Source organism: Panthera uncia, chromosome B1 (genome assembly GCF_023721935.1).
Source record: "Panthera uncia isolate 11264 chromosome B1, Puncia_PCG_1.0, whole genome shotgun sequence".
NCBI lineage: Eukaryota > Metazoa > Chordata > Mammalia > Carnivora > Felidae > Panthera > Panthera uncia.
The window spans coordinates 106,138,802-106,164,202 of NC_064811.1; the positions used below are offsets into that span (position 1 = coordinate 106,138,802).

General features: G+C 34.1%; 1 protein-coding gene across 7 annotated transcripts in view; it reads left to right on the forward strand.

Moving 5' to 3' along the window:
• The window catches only part of LARP1B (La ribonucleoprotein 1B), a 125,571-nt gene that overhangs the window by 81,876 nt on the left and 18,294 nt on the right, over positions 1-25,401 (forward strand). For 4 of the 7 annotated variants that reach the window (XR_007457901.1, XM_049631161.1, XM_049631159.1 and 1 more), the window contains 3 exons: positions 6,405-6,528; positions 21,450-21,661; positions 22,117-22,223. Coding sequence is in view for 5 of the 7 variants with exons in the window: in XM_049631161.1 (XP_049487118.1) it covers positions 6,405-6,528; positions 21,450-21,661; positions 22,117-22,223 (443 nt within the window). In the remaining 2 variants the exon portion in view is untranslated. Of the gene's footprint in view, positions 1-6,404; positions 6,529-21,449; positions 21,662-22,116; positions 22,224-25,401 lie in introns of those variants that run through there. The other 3 variants (XM_049631160.1, XM_049631164.1, XM_049631166.1) reach the window with 3 other exon arrangements.

Sequence of the window (25,401 nt, forward strand, 5' to 3'; positions counted from 1 at the left end):
CAGTTCCAGAAGAAGCAACTGAGAAGCTGAAAAGAGATTAAACATACACACACACAACTTGTGGGACTAGGGTGACAGAAATTGGAATTCAGAAACCAGAGGGGGACCTCTAGCAAACCTTTTAGGCTTTGGGAACTCTAAAGGGCTACTTTTCAGAAATTAGGGTGAACTGGAAAAGATCTGCTATCAGTAGGATCAGCTTCTAATAATTTTAATCTTTTATTGAGCCAATATTCTGATGTGTCTAGCCATTTGACTGAAGCAAACAAATCCTTTCTGGAGGAAAATAGCATTCTAGACCTCAGATTTTTAATAATGTCTGCCTCTCAAAAAAATCAGGCATATAAGAAGACAAGATGATGTGATAGAAAAAAAAAAAAAAACAACAAAAAATAGACCCATAAAGATTCAGATAACTATCAGACAGGTCTTAAGTTAGCTATTGTTAATATTATTTAAAAAACCCCAAAGATGGAGAATTTAAGCAGAGAACTAGAAACTTTAAAAAAAGAACCAAGTAGAGGGGTGCCTGGGTGGCTCGGTTTAGCCTCCGACTTTCTGCTTAGGTCATGATCTCACAGTTGGTGAGTTCCAGCCCCACATCATGCTCTGCTGACAGCTCAGAGCCTGGAGCCTGCTTTGGATTCTGTGTCTCACTGTCTCTCTGTCCCTCCCCCACTGTCCCCACCTCAAATATTTAAAAAAAAAAGAGAGAAAAAAAGAACCAAATAGACATTCCAGTAATGAAAAATATAATAACTGAGTGCAGTGAATTGGCTTAACAGTAGAGGTAAACTCAGAATTACTAAAGTAGAAGATAGGTCAAAAGACTCCAGAGTGAAGTCTCGAACAAAAAGATGGAAAATACAGAAAAGAGTATGAAAGACATAGGAGATACAGTCAAAAGGTCTAACATATACTCTGTTGGCTTCTCAGAGGAGAGAAGAGAAAGCAGAAATAATAATTGAAGAGATTATGGTTGACATTTTATCAAAACTAATGAGGGATAATTTAAGAAGTCCTAAGAACTCCACAAAGAATATAAATTCAAGGAAAACCACATGAAGGCCATCATTGTAAAACTGCTGAAAACAAAAGCCAGAGAAAAAAGATTACTTAAAAAGCTACAGATTTTAAAAAATAAGACTTAGAACTACTCAGCAGAAGTAATGGAATCCAGGAGATAATGGGATGATATAATCACAATACTAAAAGGGAACTAAAGGTAAATCATTGAATTGTACACTTAAAATAAGTACATTTTGTGGTATATGAACTATATCTCAGTGAATCTGTTTAAAAATGAAGGTAGCATGGGGCACCTAGGTGGCTCAGTTGGTAAAGCATCTGACTTCGGTTCAGGTCATGATCTCATGGTTCATGAGTTCAAGCCCCACGTTGGGCTCTGGGCTGACAGCTCAGAGCCTGGAGCCTGCTTGGGATTCTGTGTCTTCCTCTCTCTCTGCCCCTACCCTGCTCATGCTCTGTCTCTCCCAAAAATTAAAAAAAATAAAAAAAAACATTAAAAGAATGAAAAAAAAATGAAGGTAACATAATTTCAGACACATCAAAACCAAGAGAGTTTATTTTCAGATCTGCTTTAAAGAAAATATTAAATGGAGTTTTTTAGGCATAGGAGATATAGTCAAAAGATTTTGAAAATTATTCTAGAAAGAAGCTTGAAGATACACAAAAGAATGAAGAGCAATAATACGTTTGTGGATTTAAATAGATATTGACACTAAACAAAGCTGGTGTAAGTCTAAGTGGATTTTTAGGGCAAAAAGATATATTAGGGGTACCTGGGTGGCTCAGTTGGTTGGGTGACTGGCTCTTGACTTCTGCCCAGGTCATGATCTTACCGTTTGTGGGGTCACTATTGGCATGAAGCCTGCTTGAGATTCTCTCTCCCTCTCTCTTTCTTTCTCTCTCTCTTTTTTAATGTTTATTTTTGAGAGAGAGAGGGAGACAGAGTGTGAGTGGGGATGGGGAAAAGAGAGAGGGAGACACAGAATCCAAAGCAGGCTCCAGGCTCTGAGCTGTTAGCATAGAGCCTGATGCGGGGCTCAAACCCACGAACTGTGAGATCATGACCTGAGCTGAAATTGGATACTTAACCTACTGAGCCACCCAGGCACCCCATCTCCCTCTCGCTTTCTGCCCCTCCCCAGTTCATGCTCTCTTTCTCTCTCAAAACAAATAAACCTTAAAAAAATAATTCAATATAAAAAGGGTCATAACTATGAATAGTTTAGTTGTCCCAGAAAATACAATAGTTCTAAGTTTGTATGCACCTAATAACATAGCATCAAAATACATAAGACAAAAATTGACGGGTACAAAAAGATAAATTTATAATCACAGTGGGAGATTTTGAAACACCTTTCTTATCAAGAAAGGTGCAAGATGTAGCAAGATAAAAAAATATCAGGTTGTAGAAAAGGCAAACAGTGCAGTTAAGAAACTGCTTAATTGACATAAGTGAAATACTGCAGCAACATCTGTAGAATACACGTTTTGTTCAAGTGCACATGGACCTTGTACCATACACAAAGAATCAATTCTAGATATATTACAATTCTAAATATGAAAGGCAAAATAATAAAATTTCTAGAAGATAAGATACTATATGGTATTTCAGTAGGGAAAGATTTCTGTGTATGTGCTTTGCTATTTGTTTTTATTCCCTCATGCTTCCCAAACTTTTTAACAATAGGATATGTTAATTTCATATTCAGATGAAAAATTATAAAGGTAAGATATACAGCATCTTTAAAAAGGGGAAAGATTTCTTAAACAGGAAATTACAAAAGGAAATAACTTACAAAATATACTACATTAAAAATAACTTTTTTTCACCAGAAGACACCATAAAAAAGTGAAAAGGCAAGTTCCTCTTTCCACAGAGTGAAAGAAAACATTTACAACATTTTATAAAGAGCTCTTAAAAATCAATAAATGAAAGAAATATATAGAAAAATGAGTAATAGAATTGACTAGCCACCTCACAAAAGAGGCTATCCAAATAAAATATATTAAGGGTTTTTAGCATTATAGTAATTAGATAGATGCAAATTAAGACCACAGTGAGATTACACATAGATTTAGCAGAGTGGCTACATATTTAAAGTTTTTGAATTTTTGTTTTGAGATACAGATTTATAGGAAGTTGGAAAAATAGTACAGAGAGGTCTAGTGTACTGGACCAGTTCTCTCCAAAATTTATATTTTACATAATTGAAGAACAACGTTAAAACCAGGAAATTGACATTTCTTACAAATGTGTGTGTATAGTGTTATGTCATTTTATCACGTGTAGACTCATGTGAGTACTATCACATTCATGACAACTATTTTATCACCACACAGATCTCCCTTGTGCTATTAGACTCGTGTTCATGTGCCTCCACTCCACTATTCCTAACCCCTAGTAACCACTAATCTGTTCTTCATCTCTATAATTTTGTCATTTTGAGAATTGTCTATAATAGAATCATAGAGCATGTGACTTTTTGAGATTGATTTAAAAAAAAAAATTTTTTTTAAGTTTATTTATTTTTGAAGGGGAGAGAGAGCATGAGCCGGGGAAGAGCAGAGAGAGAGAGATACACAGAATCCAAAGCAGGCTCCAGGCTCTGAGCTGTCAGCAGAGCCCGACGCGGGGCTCGAACTCACTAACCGCAAGATCGTGACCTGAGCAGAAGTCAGATGCTTAACTGACTCAGCCACTCAGGTGCCCCTGAGATTGATATTTTCTAATCATAATGCCCTTGGGGTCCATCCAAGTTGTTGTGTATACCCATAATTGGGTCCTTTTTTAGAATGGCTACATATTTTTAAACTGACAATATCAAGTGTTTGATGAGGCTATAGAGCAATAGGAGGGTCAATATACTGCTAGTGTAATGTAAATAGGTACAACCACTGTGAAAAAGTATTTGGCATTTTCTACTAACGTTGAAGCATACCACCTTATTCAACAATTCCAGTCATAGTAAACATTCAATAAAACATGTGTCTATGTCACCAAAAGAAGTGTTTTGTAAAAACATATTTTTAGTAACATTATTTGTAATGGCTATAATCTGTAAAGGAACTGAATGCTCATCAACAGTAAAATTGATTTTTCTTAAATTTTATTTATTTTGAGAGGGAGAAAGTGTGAGTTGGGGAGGGGCAGAGAGAGAGGAAGAGAGAGAATCCCAAACAGTCTCTATACTATCAGTGTGGAACCCCATGGGGGGATTGAACCCACGAACCATGAGATCATGACCCGAGCTGAAGTTGGACGCTTAACCAACTGAGCCACCCAGGTGCCCCAGTAGAATGGATTTTTTTAAATTATGGTGTGATCGTATGATAGAATACCACAGAGCAGGGATAGGCAAATTTTTTGTGTGAAGAGCTATACAGAAAATAATTTTAGTCTTTATGGGTCATATGTTGTGCCAACTACCACTTAACTTTGCAATTGTAGCAATGAAGCAGACATGCAATATATAAGCAAATGGGTGTGGTTGTGTTCCAAAGAAACTTAACAAAAATAGATTTGGCCTTTGGGGGCTGTAGTTTGTTGACCTCTGCTGTAGAGTTACAAACTATAAATGAATCTCATAAACATAATTTTATGTAAAAAAGAAACCATACATTATAATTCCATTTTTATAAAGTTCAAAAACAGGCAAAATGAATCGATAGTACTGAAATCAGCATATTGCTTGTCTTTAGGGAGAAGAAGAGGGTAGTTATAGGAAGGGGTATGAAGGTTACTTCTAGGATGCTAGTAATATCTTTACCTGAATGGTGGTTACACAGGTCTGTTCACTCTTGATTACTCATTTAGATGTATACTTATGATTTATGCACTTCTCTAGTGTGTGTATGTTTAAATGTATGTGTGATGCTTTAATGAATTAGTTTAAAAAATTAAAAACAGAAACATACTGCTTGTGTTCCCATCAGGATAGAACTATATTATTCATCTCTGGCATATGATAATCATAACAGTAAATGTTTTCTTTTAAGTAGTAAGCTCTGTAGCAAGATGGGGACAGTAAGGAATAATGACTGAATTAGCTTGAAGAGCTTATTGAAGACTTTTGGGAAAGCAGTATTGGTATAAGGGCAAAAGCTGAGGCAATCCTTTAAGGCATTTTCATGAAAACAAGATCCTAGTTTAAAAGACTAGCCGGATCTAATGAGTGGTGTGAACTGACAACTATTCATGTTTGAAGGCAAAAGGGAAAGATTGGTTAGCTATTAAGAGCAAGGTACTATGACTATTTTGTAATGATGATATTTAGTTTGGTCCATCTGACAGTTTTATGTTCTTTACCTGCTAAAACCCTCTTTGGATCTTGTTGAGTGATGTAGATGTGATAAAGGGTTTAATTGGAGGAAACTTACAAAACGTAGTAGAGTGCAAGCAGTCTCTCAAACTCTTTTTTTATTTTACAGCTTAGACCAGGCATGAATTGTCTTCATGTACCATGGCCAAATGACCTTACTGGCCTCCACTGGCCTTCACTCTATCCTCTCTCTATATATAGGGCAGGGCTGAGAACATCTAAGTGACTATGTAACCGTTATTAGAAAGGGGAAGCTTCAGGAGCCCAAGGGTCGGGGATAGCCTGTTCTTCCTTTGACAAAGCTCAAAAAACTTTGAGCCTCCTTGCTGCTAACCTTATAAGTGGGGTTTGGAAATGAACCTCCAGGGCCATCTATCTGTCTTTCATCATGTGTTTCCCATTACCAGAAAAGGAAATGAAAACTTCTTGGCCTGGTATAAAAGGTCTTCTAGTAGCCTGTTCCCATTTCCATATTAGGCCTTTTTGTCGCTGATTCTACACAAATTTTCTCAGTAACTGAATTATTTTCTAATAAATGACTGCTTATTCCAAGTTCTTTGCTCACATTACCTGCTTTAGAATGCTTTACCCCTTCTCTAAATTCTCATTCTTTCCCCATCTTTTCTGTGATACTTTCTGATGATGTCAATTCTTACACCAAATATTATCATTTTTCATATGCTGCTAATATTACTAGTTTTTATGTGTACATTTCTTTCTTTCCATCTAACTTGTAAATTCCTTAAGGGTAGGGAACATAGATTACTTGTAATCTCTTTAATACCCTAGCAGTCTTGTGTATAAATGCTCAACAAATAATGATTAGAGTGTATGCTCTTACAATGTATTTTAATTATAAAATATTCAGAATATTTTTGGGTTCTCTGTGCCTCTTAGATTCTGAATATTGTTATTAAGTATAATGCTAGATTCTTTATTAGAACATCTTTTTTATTCTGTTGTAGTTAAACTCATTTTTTGAGGTTGGTATCAATTATTGTTTGTTGGCTACTCTATTAGCCAGTTTAGTAATTAGATTCCTCCATTCTACTTCAGCAAGAAGTTGAGAACTTTAAGAAGCTAAATCTCATTAGTAAAGAGCAGTTTGAAAACCTAACACCTGAACTTCCTTTTGAGCCAAACCAAGAAGTTCCTGTAGCACCTTCACAGTCCAGGCAAGGTATGTAAATCTGCTTTTGTGTGTAATAGTTTCTGAATAGTATTAAAGCAGTTCTAATTTGTTACAAAAGTTTTCCTTTTTTTTTTTAATCTGTGGAAAAAATGTAGGTATTTCATAAAAGACTAGAATTTTAAAACTCAACTTTTGTTTATCCTTTGGTGAATTTCAAAAGATTTTCGAGACTTGAAAGTACACATCATAAATTTGGTAAGACAGCCTTGTAGTAAATGGACAAAGTTGGAATCCCACCTTACTCTTAGTGAACAGGCAGATAATTGCAAGGTGATCTAGGAGTCATCTATTATACCAGTTCCTGCTCAAACTCAGACACTGAAAAGCAGGCAGAATTGGTTTGTTCTTTTTGTGTCTCATTTGGTTTGAGATTATTGGGAATGTTTCTCTTTTAGAAATAAAACTTTTCACTGACTCTCTAATTCCTTAAAATATACTAACATCATTCATTTGTCCTAAAGCCTTAGCTTAGTGTGACCATATAAATACATTTGGGAGATACATAAATTGAATCTGGCATTTTTAGGCAAGTTTAAGTGATTTTATTATAGTCTTTCATGAAGGCAGGTTAAAGAAAAACTTTTGAGAAGTTTCAAATATATGCCAAAATAGAACAAATTGTATAATGTAATGAAACCCCCATGTACCCATTTGCTACTTAATTTCAAATCCAATTTCATTTCATCTCAGCTCCACTCATCCTCTTTACTTGCACTGGATTATTTTGAAGCAAACTTCTAATAATTATTCATATTTTTTTCATTCCTACATATTTATGTATGTGTCCTTAAAAAGAACTCTCTCTTTTAACACATAAATAGCATATTCCATTATCATCTAAAATTAACATTAATTCCTTAATATCAAATATCTATATTTCCTCATTCATCACTTTAAACAGTATCCATGTAATTTTGAACATTCCAAAGGTTGATATGTCTCTTTTAATCTATAGGTTCATAGTAACTTTTTTTTTCCTTGCAGCTTATTGTTGAAGGAACTGGGTTGTTGTATAGAATTTCTTACATTCTGGATTTTGTTCATTGCATCTCCATGGTTTCATTCAACCTGTTTTCTGGTCCTGAATTTTCTATAATTGTTATTTTGATACAGAGGCTTGATCAGATTGAGGTTTAAAATTTTGCAGGAATATATCATAGGTAATTATTGAATACTTCTATCAGGAGGTGCATAATGTTCAGTTGTCTCTCTTTTTGTGGCCTTAATAGCCATTTATAATCATTGCTTTTATGTCACAGGGGGCTGAAAAATGGTGAGGATCCTGTTTGTATCATTGCTTCTTAAATTTGGTAGATAGGATATTTCCATAAAGAGAAATCCCCTTTCTCTTTATATCTCTATATATCTCTATATTTATCCTGAGATAGAGTTCTTACAGGAAAAAGAATAAATGCTCAATTTTTTCCCTTCTCTGTTTTTCAAAATAATGAGCTGGTTCCCTAACATCTTTTCATTGGTCACCAATGAGCTTTGTTTTGTTTTGTTTTTCTTTTTTTAATTTTGTTTTTAAATTATTATTACGACTTCATAAATGCATTTAGATAGGTTTCACTCTATTATAATTATTCTTACTGATACTTTTACCACTTACCGGTTTATTGGCTTTTAGCTCCAAATCCACCTTTTGTTGCTTTCTTCTGTGATAGTGGAGTTGGACCACTAACTTTCTTTGCCAGCTGGCATGATGATAAGTTTTGTCAGTACCTGAGTTGTTACTGAGTTGGTTATTATTTCTAGAGCTTGGAATTTTTTTTTTTTTAAGAAAAATACATTATAAATCCGTGTTGACATTTTCTGTTCAACTTTAGGATTAAAGGTTTTAATTTTAATTTGTTTTAAATTAAATTTGTTTTAATTAAAAGGTTTTGATTTGATTTTGTATTTGTACACTTTTTACTTAAGTGAAAAAAAATTGTTCCTAACCACAGTAGCAGAATTATTTATGTATTTGTCTATCCTTTGATAAAACAGTTTTAGAATAATAATATTACTTTACACTTAAAAAATTTATACTGAAAAAAATTTAAGTTCTTACAGTATTCCACTAATACTGTATGTATGTGGAATATTTTAAAATAATATTACTTTATACTTTATCCTTAAAAAACTTCATACTTAAAAAAATTTATGTTCTTACAGTATTTCATTAAGTATGTGGAATGTGAACATGTTTCATGAAACATGAAAAAAGGTTAACATAAGTATAAAAATAGTAAAAGAAACATTAAGTGAAATTCATATAGAGGAAAATGAAATAGTCAGTAAATATGAAAAGATGCTCTCAACAATAGCTGAATTATGGAAAGAGCCTAAATGTCCATCAACGGATGAATGGATCAAGAAATTGTGGTTTATATACACAATGGAATACTATGTGGCAATGAGAAAGAATGAAATATGGCCTTTTGTAGCAACTTGGATGGAACTGGAGAGTGTTATGCTAAGTGAAATAAGTCATACAGAGAAGGACAGATTCCATATGTTTTCACTCCTATGTGGATCCTGAGAAACTTAACAGAAAACCATGGGGGAGGAGAAGGAAAAAAAAATGGTTAGAGAGGGAGGGAGCCAAAACATAAGAGACTCCTAAAAACTGAGAACAAGCTGAGGGTTTATGGGGGGTGGGAGGGAGGGGTGGGTGGGTGATGGGTATTGAGGAGGGCACCTGTTGGGATGAGCACTGGGTGTTGTATGGAAACCAATTTGACAATAAATTTTATATTAAATAAATAATAATAAAATAAAATAAAATAAAGATGCTCTCCTCTTTCCTTTGTTGAAATTTGACAATTAAAACCACAATGATATACCATATTATATGCCAACAGTTTCACTTCAAGAGAAATTCTTGCAGATGTTTACCGAAAGAACATTTATAGTAACATTGTTCATAATAGAAAAAATACAAATGAAAATACCCATTTCTGGTAGATTATAAGATGTGATATATTCATAGAGATGAAAAATATACAGCAGTGGAAAATGAAAGAACTAAGGCTACGTGTGACAAAATGGTTAATCTTAGAAATAGAACATATATAAAATAAACTAGTCACAAAGGAGTTCACTGAATCTAATATCATATAAAATATAAAATTCATGGGTACATGCATAGCACAAAGAATCTATGAATAGCAAGAGGAATTGTTAATACAAAAATTTAATATAGTGGTTTACTCCTGAGAGAAGGGGAGAATCCCATTTGGAAGGTCTGCACATAGGCTTGCCTACATCTGGAGTATGTGTTGATCTGGTTGGTGGGTGTGTGGGTATCAACTCTTGTTTCTTTAAAACTTTGCCTTCCTAGGTTATAAGTGAGTAAACACTTTAAATCTCAGATATTTACACAAAGGTTTTTTTGAATACAGTGTTCTTGGAAAGCTAGAATTTTTCCATACTTAATTTCTTGTTCTCAGTTTATAAATCATCTCTGTTTTAAAATTTATATATACATTCACTGATCTTTATGTGCCATAACTTCCAATTTTAAAGAATAGGAACAAAAAATAAAATTTAGCCAAAATTAAGAAGATAGAATCAATCCAATATTGCTATGATTAAAAAAAAAAGTTGAATAGATTAACTTTCAGTTTGAAAAATAATTACAGGGCACCTGGGTGGCTCAGTCGGTTGAGCATCCGACTTCAGCTCAGGTCATGATCTCGCGGTTCGTGGGTTCGAGCCCTGCAACAGGCTCTGTGCTGGCAGCTCAGAGCCTGGAGCCTGCTCTGGATTCTGTGTCTCCCTCGCTGTCTGCCCCTCCCCCACTCACACTCGGTTTCTCTCTCTCTCTCTCTCTCTCTGTCTCAGAAATAAATATTGGGGAAAAATTTTTTTAAAGAAAAATAATTATGGATGGATTTAAAGAAAATTCAGCTTTATCCTGAGTAGAGTATATGGAAAGCTTGAAAGGTTTAAAGGGTGGGAAATGCTGTAAAATAATGATATTAATAAAAGACCTGCTATTGCCACTATAAAATAGAATTTAAGGTATAAGAAAGGTGTTTGTTTTTACTGTCTTCAATAATTATCTTCCTGTTTATCCCATATACCTGATCTAAACAGCCCTCTGCTCCTCATACACTAAATCAGCTTTTGATAGTGCCTCCAGATCTCTCCATGTTAAAGAGGAATCAAATCAATCCTCATCTTATCTAACATCAACATTGGATCAATTATGTTCTGTCTTGAAACACATTCTTCTCCCTAGGCACTATTTACTTAGCTTTCTTTCGACTTCATGGAGTCTTTTTGCTAGTTCTTCCCCATTTCCCCAAGCTTTGGGAGATTTAGGGCTCAGACTTCACATTTCTTTCTTATCCTCAATGACTCCTCAGTATTTAGTCCCACGGTTTTAAATAGCATCAATTATACTAATGAGTGTCAAATTTGTATGTATAGATAAGACCTCTATCCTATAGTCCATATAAATATCCAACTGTGTAGTCAAGAGTTTCACTTGGATATTTTATAAACATGTCAAATTTCATATGTCCAAAATCCTACCCAGGTCTGAATTTTCAACCCTTTTCCAAGGACTTTTCCCAGATTTCCACATCTTGGTAAAAATATTAACTCCATTTTGTAGTGGTACAGGTAAAAAAAAAAAAATCTTGGTGTCATCCTTGATCTTTCTTATTAAACCTCTGTATCTTATTCATTGGCAGATTCTATCCATTACCCCTTAAAATATATGCAGAACCTAACGACTTTTCACCTTCTCTACTTCTGTCACCTGGTAAAAACTACCATCATTTTCCCATTGGTTAATTTTAATAGCTCCTATCCTGCCACCCTTCTTTCATTCTGACCACGTTACAAGGATCCAGAGTTATCTTTTTTATTTCCTTTTTAACAAATTAAGTATAATTTATATTCAGCAAGTTTCATACTTTGTATGTACAGTTTTGGGAATTTTGACAGGTGCACACAGTTAAGTAGATGCTACCTACTTGAAGCACAATTCCCATTACACTCCACAGATTCTCCCATGCCTCTTTGTAGTCAACCCCATGCCTAGCTTTTTTGGCAGCCTATTTTCTAGTTTCTACCCCTAGATTTGAGCTTTTACCAGAATATATATAAATAAAATCATATAGAATATAGCCTTTTGAGTCTGGCATCTTTCATTTAGCATAATGCATTTGAAATTCATATTTTTGTGTGCTGTTCCTTTTTATTAGTAAGTAGTATTCTGTTTCATTGGATGTAAGCAGTTAGTTGAAGGACACGTAGGTTGTTTTTTAATTTTTGGTGATTATGAATAAAGCTGATATCCATATTTGCTTACAAATTTTTATGTGAATGTAAGTTTTCATTTCACCTGGGTAAATGCTTAGGAGTGGGATTGCTGGGTCTTATGGTAAGTGTATGTTTAAGAAATGCCTGTTTTCCAAAGTGGCTCTGTCATTTTGTACTCCTACCAACAATCCATGATGGTTCCAGTTGCTCCACATCCTCATTAGCACCTGGTATTGTTAATTTGTTGTTGCTATTGTTGTTGTTGTTGTTTTAATTTGTCATTCCTATAGATATGTAGCAGTATCTCATTGTGACTAACAGTGTTGAGCATCTTTTCATGTACTAATTTGCCATCAGTATATATGTGAAGTATGTACTCAAATTTTTTGATGTTTCTTGAGTTGCTTTTTTATTTTTTAATTTATGTTTTTAATTTTTTATTGGACTATACATTCAGTTGTTTTCTTATAGAGCTTTGGGAGTTCTCTAGTCTGGATCCAAGTCCCTTTTTACAAGTACATATGTAATTTGCACACATCTCCCAATTTGGGGCTTATCTTTTCATTTTTTTAGGAGTGCCTTTTGAAAAGCAGTTGTTCTTATTTTTAATGATGCGCAGTTTTTCATTTTTTTAATTATATGAATGTGCTTTTGGTGTCTGTGTAAGAATTCTTTGTCTAAATTTGTCTAAAGTCACAAGATTTTTATGTTTGAAGCTTTATATTTTTAGTTTTTATATAATTCAGATGTCTATTCAATTTTGACTTTTGATTTTTTTTTTCTTTTTGGCGTATGATGTAAGTATGGATATGGATACCAAACAATTTCAGCACCATTTGTTGGAAAATCTATTCTTTCTCTATTGAATTGCCTTTTCATTTTTGTCAAAAGCTAATTAACTATATGTATATAGATCTAATTTGGGAGTCTGTCTTCTGTTCATCTTATCTCTACGTTTATATCTTTGCCACCAGCACAACTTGATAACTGTACTCTTAAAATCAGTATATGTCTTATAACTTTTTAAGAAATTGTTTTGGGTAGTCTAGTTTCTTTGCTTTTTCATATAAATTATGGAGATAGCTTATTGGTTTCTGTAAAAAATTGCTGCTGGTATTTTGATTGGAACCGCATTGAATCTACAGATTAGTCTGAGAAGAGCTAATGTTTTAATAATATTGAATCTTCTAATCCATGAATATGGTATGCTTCTCCACTTAAGTATTTTTTGTTCTTCACTGTTTTGTGGTTTTGGGTGTATTTTGTGCATATTTTGTTAGCCATATCCTTAAGTATTTTATGGTTTGGTCCTATTGTAAATGGTGCTTTACAATCTTAACGTTCCAATTGTTTATTGCTATTATATAGAAATATGATTGATTTTTGTGTATTATCCTTTGTGATGTTAATTTTATGTGTCAGTTGGATCAGAGGATGCCCAAATATTTGGTTAAATATTTCTGGGTTTATCAGTGAGGTGCTATTTCTGGATGAGATTAGTATTTGAATTGGCTTAGTAAAATAAATTGCCTTCTCCAATGTGAGTAAGCATTATCCAATCCATTGAGGGCCTGAATAGAAGAAAAAGAGGGGGGAAAGAGGAATTCACCCCCCCCACCTTTTTTTTTAAGTTTAAATTTTACTTCTGGTATGTTAACATACAGTGTTCTATTAGTTTCAATTGTACAATATAGTGGTTCAACAATTCTATGCATTCCTCAGTTCTCATCATGATAAGTGTACTGTTTAATCCCCATCACCTGTTCCACCCATAACACCAAGACACATTTTGAAGGGAAGCATTATGGCTTTCTAATTTATCTATCTAAAATCTAGAACTATAGATGGTTTCCTTACTGGATTGGATCAGTTGATATATGATCTAGACATTTTTCTAAACTCTTTGACTGTAATTCTGTTGTTTGCTGATTCCAGTGCTTTAGAAAACATTTTTCAATTAACATTACTGCCCTACCCACCATGTTTTTCGGTTGACATAAATTATTTCTTTTAAACTTCAAGATACACTGACTAGCATTTTTTTTTTTTAATTTACATCCAGGTTAGTGAGCAGCAATAATGATTTCAGGAGTAGATTCCAGTGATTCATCCCCTATAACACCCAGTGTTCATTCCAACAAGTGTCCTCCTTAATGCCCCTTGCCTATTTAGCCCATCCCCCCACTCAAAACCCCTCCAACAACCCTCAGTTCTCTGTATTTAAGAGTCTCTTATGTTTTGTCCCCCTCTCTGTTTTTATATTAGTTTTGCTTCCCTTCCCTTATGTTCATCTGTTTTTTATTTTAAATTCCACATATGAGTGAAGTCATATGATACTTGTCTTTCTCTAATTTCACTTAGCATAATACCCTCTAGTTCCATCCACATTGTTTTCAATGGGTTTCTTTGTGCTATAGTCATATTATTATCTTCACTCATTGAAAACCGCATCAAAGTTATATATTTTTTACTTTTAACTATCAAGTATGTTTTAAAGAATTTGAAAGAATATGTATATCAAGATTCTTACCGTTCTCTTTGCTCTTCTTCTGTGATGTTCCAGGTTTCCTTCTTAGGTCATTTCCTTCTGTCAGAAATACTTTCTTGGGCGCCTGGGTGGCTCAGTCAGTTAAGTATCTGACATTGTCTCAGGTCATGACCTCACAATTCGTGAGTTCAAATCCCACATCCTGTGAGCACAAGTCCCACCTCGGGTGAGCTCAAGCCCCACTTTGAGTGAACATGAGCCCCACTTCGGGTGAGCCCTGCTTCTGTCTCTCTCTCTCCCTCCCCCCTCCTCTCTTTTCTCTCTCTGCCCCTTGTGGGATTCTCTCTCCCTTTCTGCTCCTTACTCACCTGTGCCCTCTCTCCTTAGTCCTCCCTGAAGTCCTCCTCCCTGAAGAGGACTTCAGCCTACTCCTTTGTGTTTTCGGTCTTCTTTGATAAACTTTTAGCAGAAATTGTATGACAGACAGTCACAGTTGGGGTTCCCTGAAGAGCAGATAGCCTGGTCTTTTGTTTAGCATAAAATTAACCCATTTGTGTATTATTTCATGAGTTCAGATGACTTTGTATAGTTATGCAGTAGCACCACAATTCAGTTTTAGAACAGTTCCATCACACTAGAAAGTTCCCTCATGATCATTTGCAGTCAGTTTCAACACTCAACTTCAGTCTGAGGTAACCAGTGATCTGCTTTTTATCTGTATGTTTTTGTACTTCCTAGAAATTTCATATAAATTGAACTATATGACATATAGTCATGTGTCTGGCTTTTTCAACTAATACAATATATTTGAGGTTAACCCATGTTGTTGCTTATATTGGTACTTTGTTTCTTTTTATTAAGTCATATTTTATAGTATGGACTTACTACATTTTGCTTATCCATTCGACAGTTGATGTTTTTATTTTTTCCAGATATTGCTGTGATGAAAAATGCTACTTTGAACATTCTTGTACAAGGATGTCCCATTATTTTGATTAAGAAGTTAAATATCCAGATGATATTCATATAGCATCCTAGGCTTGTAGTTGATAAAAAGCCAACTTTAATATATTCTTACTCCATAATTAGTTATATTTCTAGTAATAAAATTTTTATATCCACTATAAATATTTTATGTACTTGTAGTTATCTTAACCATATTTTGATAATTTTATCTCAAAATATTATAAATTGGTATCTGCTATAAAAATTTTATAAAATGGTTCTTTTGAGATAACAAAATATTCGTCTTTGTCTTCACAAAATTGATATATCTGCTCTTATTGGTGGGTAAAATTTACATGTAATTAAATTTGGAATAAAATATAAAACTGAAATGAAACTTAATTTTTAATATGGAAATGTTCAGATAAAAAATAGAGCTGTTTAATGAATCCCTGTGTAATTATCCTGCCTAATTTCAACAATTGTTAATAGTTTGACATTCCTTTTTCATCTGTATGTTCCCCAGCTGTTTCTGGCATTTCATGTTGAATCTCATTTCATTCAAATTAATATCTTCTGTAAATACGCTATTCTACATCACAAACATATATGTATGTATATATATAAATTTTCATGATACCATTATTTCACATAAATTGGCAGTAATTCTTTAATATCATCTGCTACACAGTTTATGTTTGGTTTTCCCTGATATCTGATATATATCTTTTTCAAACTGGTTGTTTGAATCAGGACCAAAAAAAGTACATAATTGCATTTGAGCGATAGGACAATTAAGTTACTCTTAATCTTTTTTTTTTTTTTAAGTTTATTTATTATTGACAGAGACAGAGCATGAGCAGGGGAGGGGCAGAGAGAGGGGGAGACACAGAATCCAAAGCAGGCTCCAGGCTCTGAGCTGTCAGCACAGAGCCTGTTGCAGGGCTCGAACTTGCAGACTGCGAGATCATGACCTGAGCCAAAGTCGGAGGCTTAACCGACTGAGCCACCCAGGCGCCCCAAGTTTCTCCTAATCTATAAGCATTCCTCTTCTCTTGTTTTTCCATACCAATGACTTGTTGAAGAAACTGGTTAATTTGTCATAAGATTTCTTATAATCCAGATTTACCTGATTATGTCTTGGTATCAGTCAGTACATTCCTTATTGTTTCTATTCCTTATGAACTAGTATTTAGATGTAGAAGATTTAGTATATTCGCATTTTTATTTCTGTGGTGACAAGACTGTTTCTTAGAGGAGCTGTTTACTTCCAATTACATCATATTGTCTTTTAGGCTGTCTTTTACTGCTGCTGTGATTGATTATTGGGTTTAGATGTTATTGGCCTTGTCCATTCATCATAAAGTTTCTCTTGAACATTTTTTTCTAAAGACTTTTTTAGAACACTTTTAGGGTCACAGTAAAATTAAGAGTAAGATACAGAGATTTCTCATTTACTCCCTGTCCCCAGCTTACATAACCATCACCAGTCTGGGGAAGGATGCTGCTTCCTCACAGCTGCATACCACATCAGAGTGGTACCTTTGTTACAATTGTACCTACAGTTGAACCTACACCAACACATCATAATTACCCGTTACATTAGGTTTCACTCTTGGTGTTGTACGTTCTGTGGGTTTTAACACACGTATAATGACATGTATCCATCACTATGGTATCCTACAGAGTAAAAATCCTCTGTGTTTTACTTATTCACGCTTCCCCCACCATATCTCCAACCTCTGGTAACCATTGATCTTTCAACTGTCTCCATAGTTTTCCTGTTTCGAATTTTGAATAGTTGGAATCCTATAGTATATAGGCTTTTCACATTGGCTTCTCTCACTTAATAATATGCATTTAAATTTCCTCCATGTCTTTTCTTGACTTGATAGCTCATATGTTTTTAGCACTGCATAATATTCCATTATTTGGATATACCATAGTTTATCCCTTCATCTACTGAAGGACATCTTCATTAGTTTCAAGTTTTGGCAATTATGAGTAAAGCTACAATAAACATCCATGTGCAAGTTTTTGTGTGGACATAAATTTTCAGTTCCTTTGAGTATATACCAAGGAGAGTGATTGCTAGATCATATGGGAAGAATATGTTTACTTGTGTATGAAGCTACCAAACTGTCTTCCTGAGTGTCTGTATCATTTTGTATTCCCACCACCAGTGAATAAGAGATCCTGTTGCTCCATATCCTTGCTAGCATTTGGTGTTGTCAGTGTTCTGGACTTTGGCCATTCTCATGGGTTGTCATGGTATTTGATTTCCATTTACATTTCCCTGATGACATGATGTGTAATATCTTTACGTGTGCTTATTTGCCATATATATCTTCATTAATGTATCTGTTCATATTTTTTAATTGGTTTGTTTGTTTTCTTATTTTTGAGTTTTAAGAGTTCTTTATATACTTTGGATAACGGTCCTTTATCAGAAGTGTCTTTTGCAAATATTTTCTTCTGATCTGTGACTTGTCTTCTCATTATCTTGACTGTGTCATTTGGAGGGCAGATGTTTTTTTCACTTCAGTGATGTCTAGCTTATCAGTTCTTCCTTTCAGGGATCATGTCTTTGGTGCTGAATCTCCCTTCAACATTTTACAAAATGGTTTTAAGAGTCATTGATGAATATTCCCTACACCCTCTATTTCATTAGAGTTACAAATAGTCATCTAGTTCTCTCATTCCTGTGTTCCATACCTAGAATTCTATAAAGAAGAATATTCTTTTATCAACTCTTTGAATACTTTGAAATTCAATTTTTCCAGGAAAGAAAGGATAAATGCTTGTTTCTTTCTTTGCATTTAGTTAGTTTTTAGAATAATGAGTTTGGTGCCCTAGCAACCTGCAAATGTGATTAAATGTTAAGGCACCATTTTGAACTTGTAGAACTTATTTATTTGAAATGTTTAGTCAGTTTCAATCATTGTTTTTAGTGGTCAAAGTACTTCATTTTTGACTGGTGGGGCCACTGAAATTTGCTGCTGTGTCCTTATGAACTATTCTAGTTTTTTTCTTTTTTAATTTCATTGCTTTCTGACTCAAGATTTCCCAGGCTCATATTATACTTTATGCTACAGACTCTATTCCTTGTAGAGGACCAGATCAGTGGGAAATGGAAATGGAATTTGGAGACCATAATCTGGATGCTAGGAAGCTTACTGTTAATGTTCCTAGATCTTTTTAAAATATTTCTTTTACAGAGGTGCTGGATTTAACATATTTTTCAGTGTATAATCATAGTTTTATCCTTGAGATTGCATTATCTTTTTGGTCTAAGGAAAATCTGTATTAACACAATTCAGTTAAATTTATTGGTCATTTGCTGGGTATATATTTTTTTTCCTAGCACTGTTTTAGGCACTGGTATACAAATATTAGATTATGGACCTTGCTTTTAGGAACGCACTGGGACTTGTTCTTAGCATCTGATCAGATAATATATAAGAAAATAAATTTTAATTTAATAAATCGAACAATAAATGGATGAAATGTAAAGGTGGCACCAAAAAAAAAAGAGAATTATTTTTATTGGCAGAAATTCAAGAAGTGCTATAGATTCCTAGGGAAAGTAACATCTGTGCTGGGTATTAAAGGAAGGATATGCATTCAATTTGGTGTAAAAAGATAAGGGAAAGGGACTTTCAGACAGAGGAAAAAGCATATGAAAAGGTGAGAAGCAAGAAAATAGAAACAAGTAGGTTCCTATCTGGGGCACTAAAATTGAAGTGGAGAAAGACAATAGGTAAGTCAAAATCAGTCAAGTCTCATATGCCATGATAAAGAGACTAGACTTCTCCCAGAGGCAAAAGGGAAACACTGAGGATTTTAAGTAGAGACATGAAATGACCTAATTTGCCCCCCCCCCCCCGCCGAATATCATTATTATATCATTATATCATTCTGATAACAGATTGGGAGAAGAAATGGGGAAATTAGGTAATAAAGTGGTTAAGTTCACTTTTGAGTTTACAACCTTGTTTCTAGAATAGTGCTTGGCATATAGCAGGTACTTGGTAATATTTGTTGAATGATAAACAAAAATCCATTGTATGAATCAAAAGAAGTTGGTAAGTCTGAAGAAAAACCATACAGAAACAGTCTACATTCTACTTGCTTACTATTAGTATCTTACCATAATATTTCCACAAACTAATAAGTAAAACAACCCAATAGAAATATAGTCTGAGGATATGGTGGTAAACTCATGATAGGGGAAATGTGAATGATGACTATATATATGAAAATATGCTCAACCTCACCAGTAATAAACATAGAGGAAGAGGGGAAAAATAGGGAAGCAAACCATAAGAAACTCTTAACTATAGAGAACAAACTAAGGGTTGATGGAAGGAGGTGGGTGGGGGATGGGCTAAATGCATGATGGAATATTAAGGAGTACAACTTGTGATGAGCACTGGATGTTATATGGAAGTGAATCACTAAATTCTACATCTGTAACCAATATTACCATATGTTAACTAACTAGATTTTAAATAAAAACTTGAAATTAAACACACACACACACACACACACACACACACACAAAACCCCCCCCACACACACACAAAACCCCAAATACAAATACCATTCAAATATCATGAGATGGAAAAATATTTAAACGTCTAAACGAAACCAGTCTTGACGAGTATATTAAATTGCTGAGACTTTTTCATGCTACTGGTGGGAATATAAATTGGTGAAACCATTATAGAAAGCACTTTGGCAATCAGTACTTAGTAAATCAGAAGATGCATGTGCCAGGATGCCTGGGTGGCTTAGTCAGTTAAGCCTCCTAGTCTTTTTTTTTTTTTCTTAATATGAAATTTATTGTCAAATTGGTTTGCGTACAACACCCAGTGCTCATCCCAACAGGTGCCCATCACCCACTTTCCCCTCCCTCTACCCCCTCAATGCCCATCACCCACTTTCCCCTCCCTCCACCCCCAATCACCCCTCAGTTTATTCTCAGTTTTTAAGTCTCTTATGGTTTGGCTCCCTCCCTTTTTTTTCCTTCCCCTCCCCCATGGTCTTCTGTTAAGTTTCTCAGGATCCACATAAGAGTGAAAACATATGGTATCTGTCTTTCTCTGTATGACTTATTTCACTTAGGATAACACTCTCCAGTTCCATCCACATTGCTACAAAAGGCCATATTTCATTCTTTCTCATTGCGAAGTAGTATTCCATTGAGTATATAAACCACAATTTCTTTATCAATTCATCAGTTGATGGACATTTAGGCTCTTTCCATAATTTGGCTATTGTTGAAAGTGCTGCTGTAAACATTGGGGTACAAGTGCCCCTAAGCCTCCTACTCTTGATTTTGGCTCAGGTCATGATCTCACAGTTCATGAGACTGAGCCCCACCTCGGGCTCCATGCTGATGGCATGGAGCTTGCTTGGGATTCTGTCTGTCCCTCTCTCTTTCTCTGTCCTTCTCTCCCTTTCTCTCTCTCTCTCTCCCTGTCTCTCTCTCTCTTTCTCTTCCTCCCTCCCTCCTTCCTCTCTCTCTCTCTCTCAAAATAAAGATGCATGTGCCGTTTTAGTAAACATTTCTTTTTTACATATAAACCCTAGAGACATGCTCACACCTATACAGAGAGAAATATTTAACAATGTTCTCTGTAGCATCGTTGATTATACCAAAAATCTGGAAATAACATAAATGTGCATCTTCAGGAGAATGTATAAATTTTGATATATTTGTATAACAGCATAATATTCTGCAGTGAAAATGAATGAACCAAAGCTATATGAGTAGAACTTGAATAATCAAGTATCAAACAAGATATGACTGCAAAAACTTGCAAAATGGTACATATAGTATGATGTCACTTATGTAAAGCTAATTATGCAAATAATGGTATTACATATATGTATATAATTATAGATAAAAGTACCAAATTCGAGAGCCTGGTTGTCTCTGATGAGGAAAAGCAAAATGGGATTGGGGAAGGTTATACAGTGGGCTTCTGCTTACTTTTCTTTTTAAAAAAGTCAAACAGATATAGCAAAATTAAAACTTGGTAAGGCTAGGTGATGTACAGACAAGTGTTTATTTTTTATTCTTATATATTTGAAATGTTTCTGAGGAAAAAAATCTTTTGAGAGTAGAAAATTTCAGAATTACCCTTGCTCTCAAGTAAAATATTTTCTTATCATCTAAGTAACTTTTAACAAGATTTTTATTTTGCAGATTTGAGTGATGAATTAGCTCAGAAGCTGTTTGATGTTTCAGAAATATCTTCAGCAACAATGGCCCTTTCATTACCCACAGCAGTTCCAGAATCTCCTAGAGTTTATCCTGCAAGGTCACCTAAAACACCTCGAACACCCAGGTTACAAGATCCAAACAAAACACCAAGATTTTATCCTGTTGTTAAAGAACCAAAGGCTATTGATGTAAAGGTACACAAAACAACCAGGAATATAAAGCCTGCATTTTGTATCCTTTAACATTACAAAATGAGATGTTTTAGTTTCTATCACATTTTTTAAAATATATGATTTAGGTTGTAAAAATTCATTTAAAAATGATATTTCACCATAGTGATTGATGTTTTCTCAGGTTAAGGAATAACTTCTTTCCAATTTGGTGGTGTAATTAAAGTTGATCAGAAGGTATAATGAAGAATCATACTAAGTTGTATTTCCTTTAATCCTTGTGTTGAAACCAGGCAAAAGACCTTTTAAGTTTTGCAACTTGTATGTGAGATGTTTGAGTTTTGTGACTTCATGTGATTTCATAATGTGTCATCCACAGTATGAAAATGTTTGAGCTAGTTTATAGTCAGAGGGTTTTAATTTACTTGTGAAGTTCACACTACTCAAATCATTGCAATGTTTGACTTCTTTTTCTTTAGAGTCCAAGAAAGAGAAAAACAAGGCATAGTACAAATCCCCCTCTAGAGTGTCATGTTGGTTGGGTAATGGATTCCAGAGATCATGGACCAAGAACATCCTCTGTCAGGTACTATATTTGTCAAACATTGCTTTGTTTTTTATTTTAAGTTTATGAAAACAGTTACTAATTAGACCTTTGGAATATATAAAAGTTAATATGTTAGCAAATTAGAGAACATTGAAAATAGTTTTTAAAAAGAAGCCAAAGGAGGGGGAATTAAGTGGGATAATTTTCCAGTAAGTACGGTAAGGAAAAATTGAGTAGGACAGTTACTTTTTTTCCATTTAAACTGGTTTCCATAAATGTATACTCCTAGATAAACATATATTTAGGTTTATGAAAGATTCCAGATTCTCAGTGGCATAGTAGGTTCTTAGTGAATTAATATGCTGACCTATCTACTCAAACTATATTAAGAATATGGAAATAAAACACACTATTATTTTGAAATTTTTCCTTTTTGAAGGAAATAGATTAGCTGATTGTTAGTAGTAAGTGGTTTTTCTTTTAGCTTTAATTTTTTAAAAAGACTATTATTTACTTCAAAAGAGATAACAGAGTAAACCTTTTATAGTGCCAGTTGTGCAACATAATAAGGCATGTTTTGTCCTGTAGAGTGGATGCAGAGGTGATTTACTGCTAAGTGCTTTGTGTTTCTTGTACACCCATTTTGTGTTTAAATAGATGTTTTCAGAATAATTATCTGACTGAATTGCTAAATGAAAACTTAGCTTTAGGAAAACTTGTTTTGACTGGTTACTAGAAAGAAAGGATTAAATAGTTTCATTCAAAGAAAATCTGAAAATACTCACCTTTCTCATAATCTGAAAATATCCACCTTTGTCTTTCCAGTGATATTTAGTTGGTACTTCTACATTTTGTTTTCATTAGATATATTGTCCTTAAAAGATAAAATGTATATGTGTTTTTTGCACTCCTATCATGTACTTAGGGTTATTTTTGTGTTTTCAGCGATTTTGAGGGTTTTTTTTTTCCAGGGTATTTTTTTTATTGGAGCAGTATATTTAGAGATCAACAGATAATGGTAAAAGATGTTTAATCAATAACATTTAGTTTAGTTAGAACATTTAATGGAAGATTTAGTTAGGAATGTGTTTCTTACAGTCCATTTTTATTACATTATATCTTTTGTTATTAATAATTCATCTATATATTGATTTATTCATTCCCAGGCACCACTCGACCTTCTCCCACAAATAAAATGTATCAGGAAAGCAGGGACTTAACAATGTGTTGGGCATTTTTCTAGGCACTGAGTATACAGCAGGGAACAAGATAAATACAGTCCCTACCTTTCTGGAGCTTAATTCAGGGATTGACAGACAAATATTTACAATAATGAGTGTGAATTTTTTTCAACTGACCTATTTTTTAGAGTAGTTTTAGGTTCACAGCAAAAATTGAGTAGAAGATACTGAGAGTTCCCTTATACTTCCTGCACTCCCCGCCTCCTACACTGTAGCCTCACCTGCTATGAGCATTCATATCTTTAGATCATCTACATTAATGTAATTATGGATGTGGTTAGATTTAAATCTACCATCTTATATTCTATTTGTCTCATCTGTTCTTTTTCCTTCTATCTTTTGGATCAGTTGAGTTTTAACAATAATTCTATTTTATCTCTACCATTAGCTTTTTACTTATATCTCTTATTTTTTACTGGTCATCTGTAGTTCATAATATACATTTTAACCTAGTCTACTTTCAAATAATATTATACCACTACATGTATAGCATAAGAATCTCAGTACCATAAAGTTCCATTTCCTCTCATCCTTTGTTATGCCTTGTTATTGCTTTTCTTTAGGCAGTATCTTTTAAACAAGTAACATGAGAAATTTTTGAAATATTTGCTCTCATTTTTACCCTTTGTAATTCTCTTCATTTCTTAAACATTTCTTGTTGTACAGGTCTATGAGCAATGAATTCTGTCAATTTTTGATTATTAGGAAAAGTTTTTTTTTTTCTATTTTGAAAGATACTCTTATTGAGTATAAAATTCTTTGATGGATCTAGGTATGGATATGGATATATGTATATAAATGTGTGTGACATACAAAGTATTTATCCTCCTTGTGGTTCTCTGAAATAGTGGATTTATTGTTTGTTGTCTTTTGTTTGGTTAGGAAAATTTTCATCTCTTACCTCTTCAAATATTTTTTGCCTTGTGTTCTTGTTGTTTGTTCCCCTTCTGGGATTCCAATTACATGTACATTAGACCATTTACTAGTGTCTCACAGCTCTTAGTTGATCTGATCTGTTATTCTACTCTTTTTCTCTTTATAATTCATGTTGGATAATTTTGATTGATCTGTGTTCAAGTTTACTAATCCTTTCTTCATCTGTGTCCAGTCTCTGGATAAACTCATCATGGGAATTCTGTTTCTGATATTGTGCTTCGTATATTTTACATTACCATTTGATATCTTAATAATAGTTTTCTTGCTGAAATTCTATCACGCATGTTTTCCTTTTCCATGAAATCCTTCAACATATTAATCTAATCATAGTTATTATTTTTTTAAGTGTTTATTTTTGAGTGAGAGAGAGAGCGTGCGCATGAGTGGGGGGAGGGGCAGAGAGAGAGGAAGACAAAGGATCTGAAGTGGGCTCTGCACTGACAGCAGAGAACCCAAAGTGGGGCTCAAACTCACCAACCATGAAGTCATGACCTGTGTCAAAGTTGATGCTTAACTGACTGAGCTACCCAGGTGTCCCTGATCATAGTTATTTTAAAGTTCATTGTGTGATCATGCCGACAGTCATCTGTAAGTCTCATTCTGTTTGATTTTCTTGTTGTGTCTGTCTCATAAATTTTGATTGAATTCTAGGTTATTGTTGCTTCATTATTGGTGTGTAGAAATGCAACAGATTTCTACACATTGATTTTACATCTTGTGACTTTGCTGAATTCGTGTATTAGTTCCAGCAATTTTTTGGAGTCTTTCAGGTTTTCTACATAGAGTGTCATATCATCTGCAAATAGTGAAAGTTTGACTTCTTCTTTGCCATTTGGAGGCTTTATTTCTTTTTCTTGTCTGATTGCTGAGGCTAAGACTTCCAGTACTATGTTAAATAACAATGGTGAGAGTGGACATCCCTGTCTTGTTTCTGACTATAGAGGAAAAGCTTTCAGTTTTTTCCCATTGAGGAGGATATTAGCTGTGGGTCTTTCATAATGGCCTTTATGATGTTGGGGTATGTTCCCTCTATCCCTACT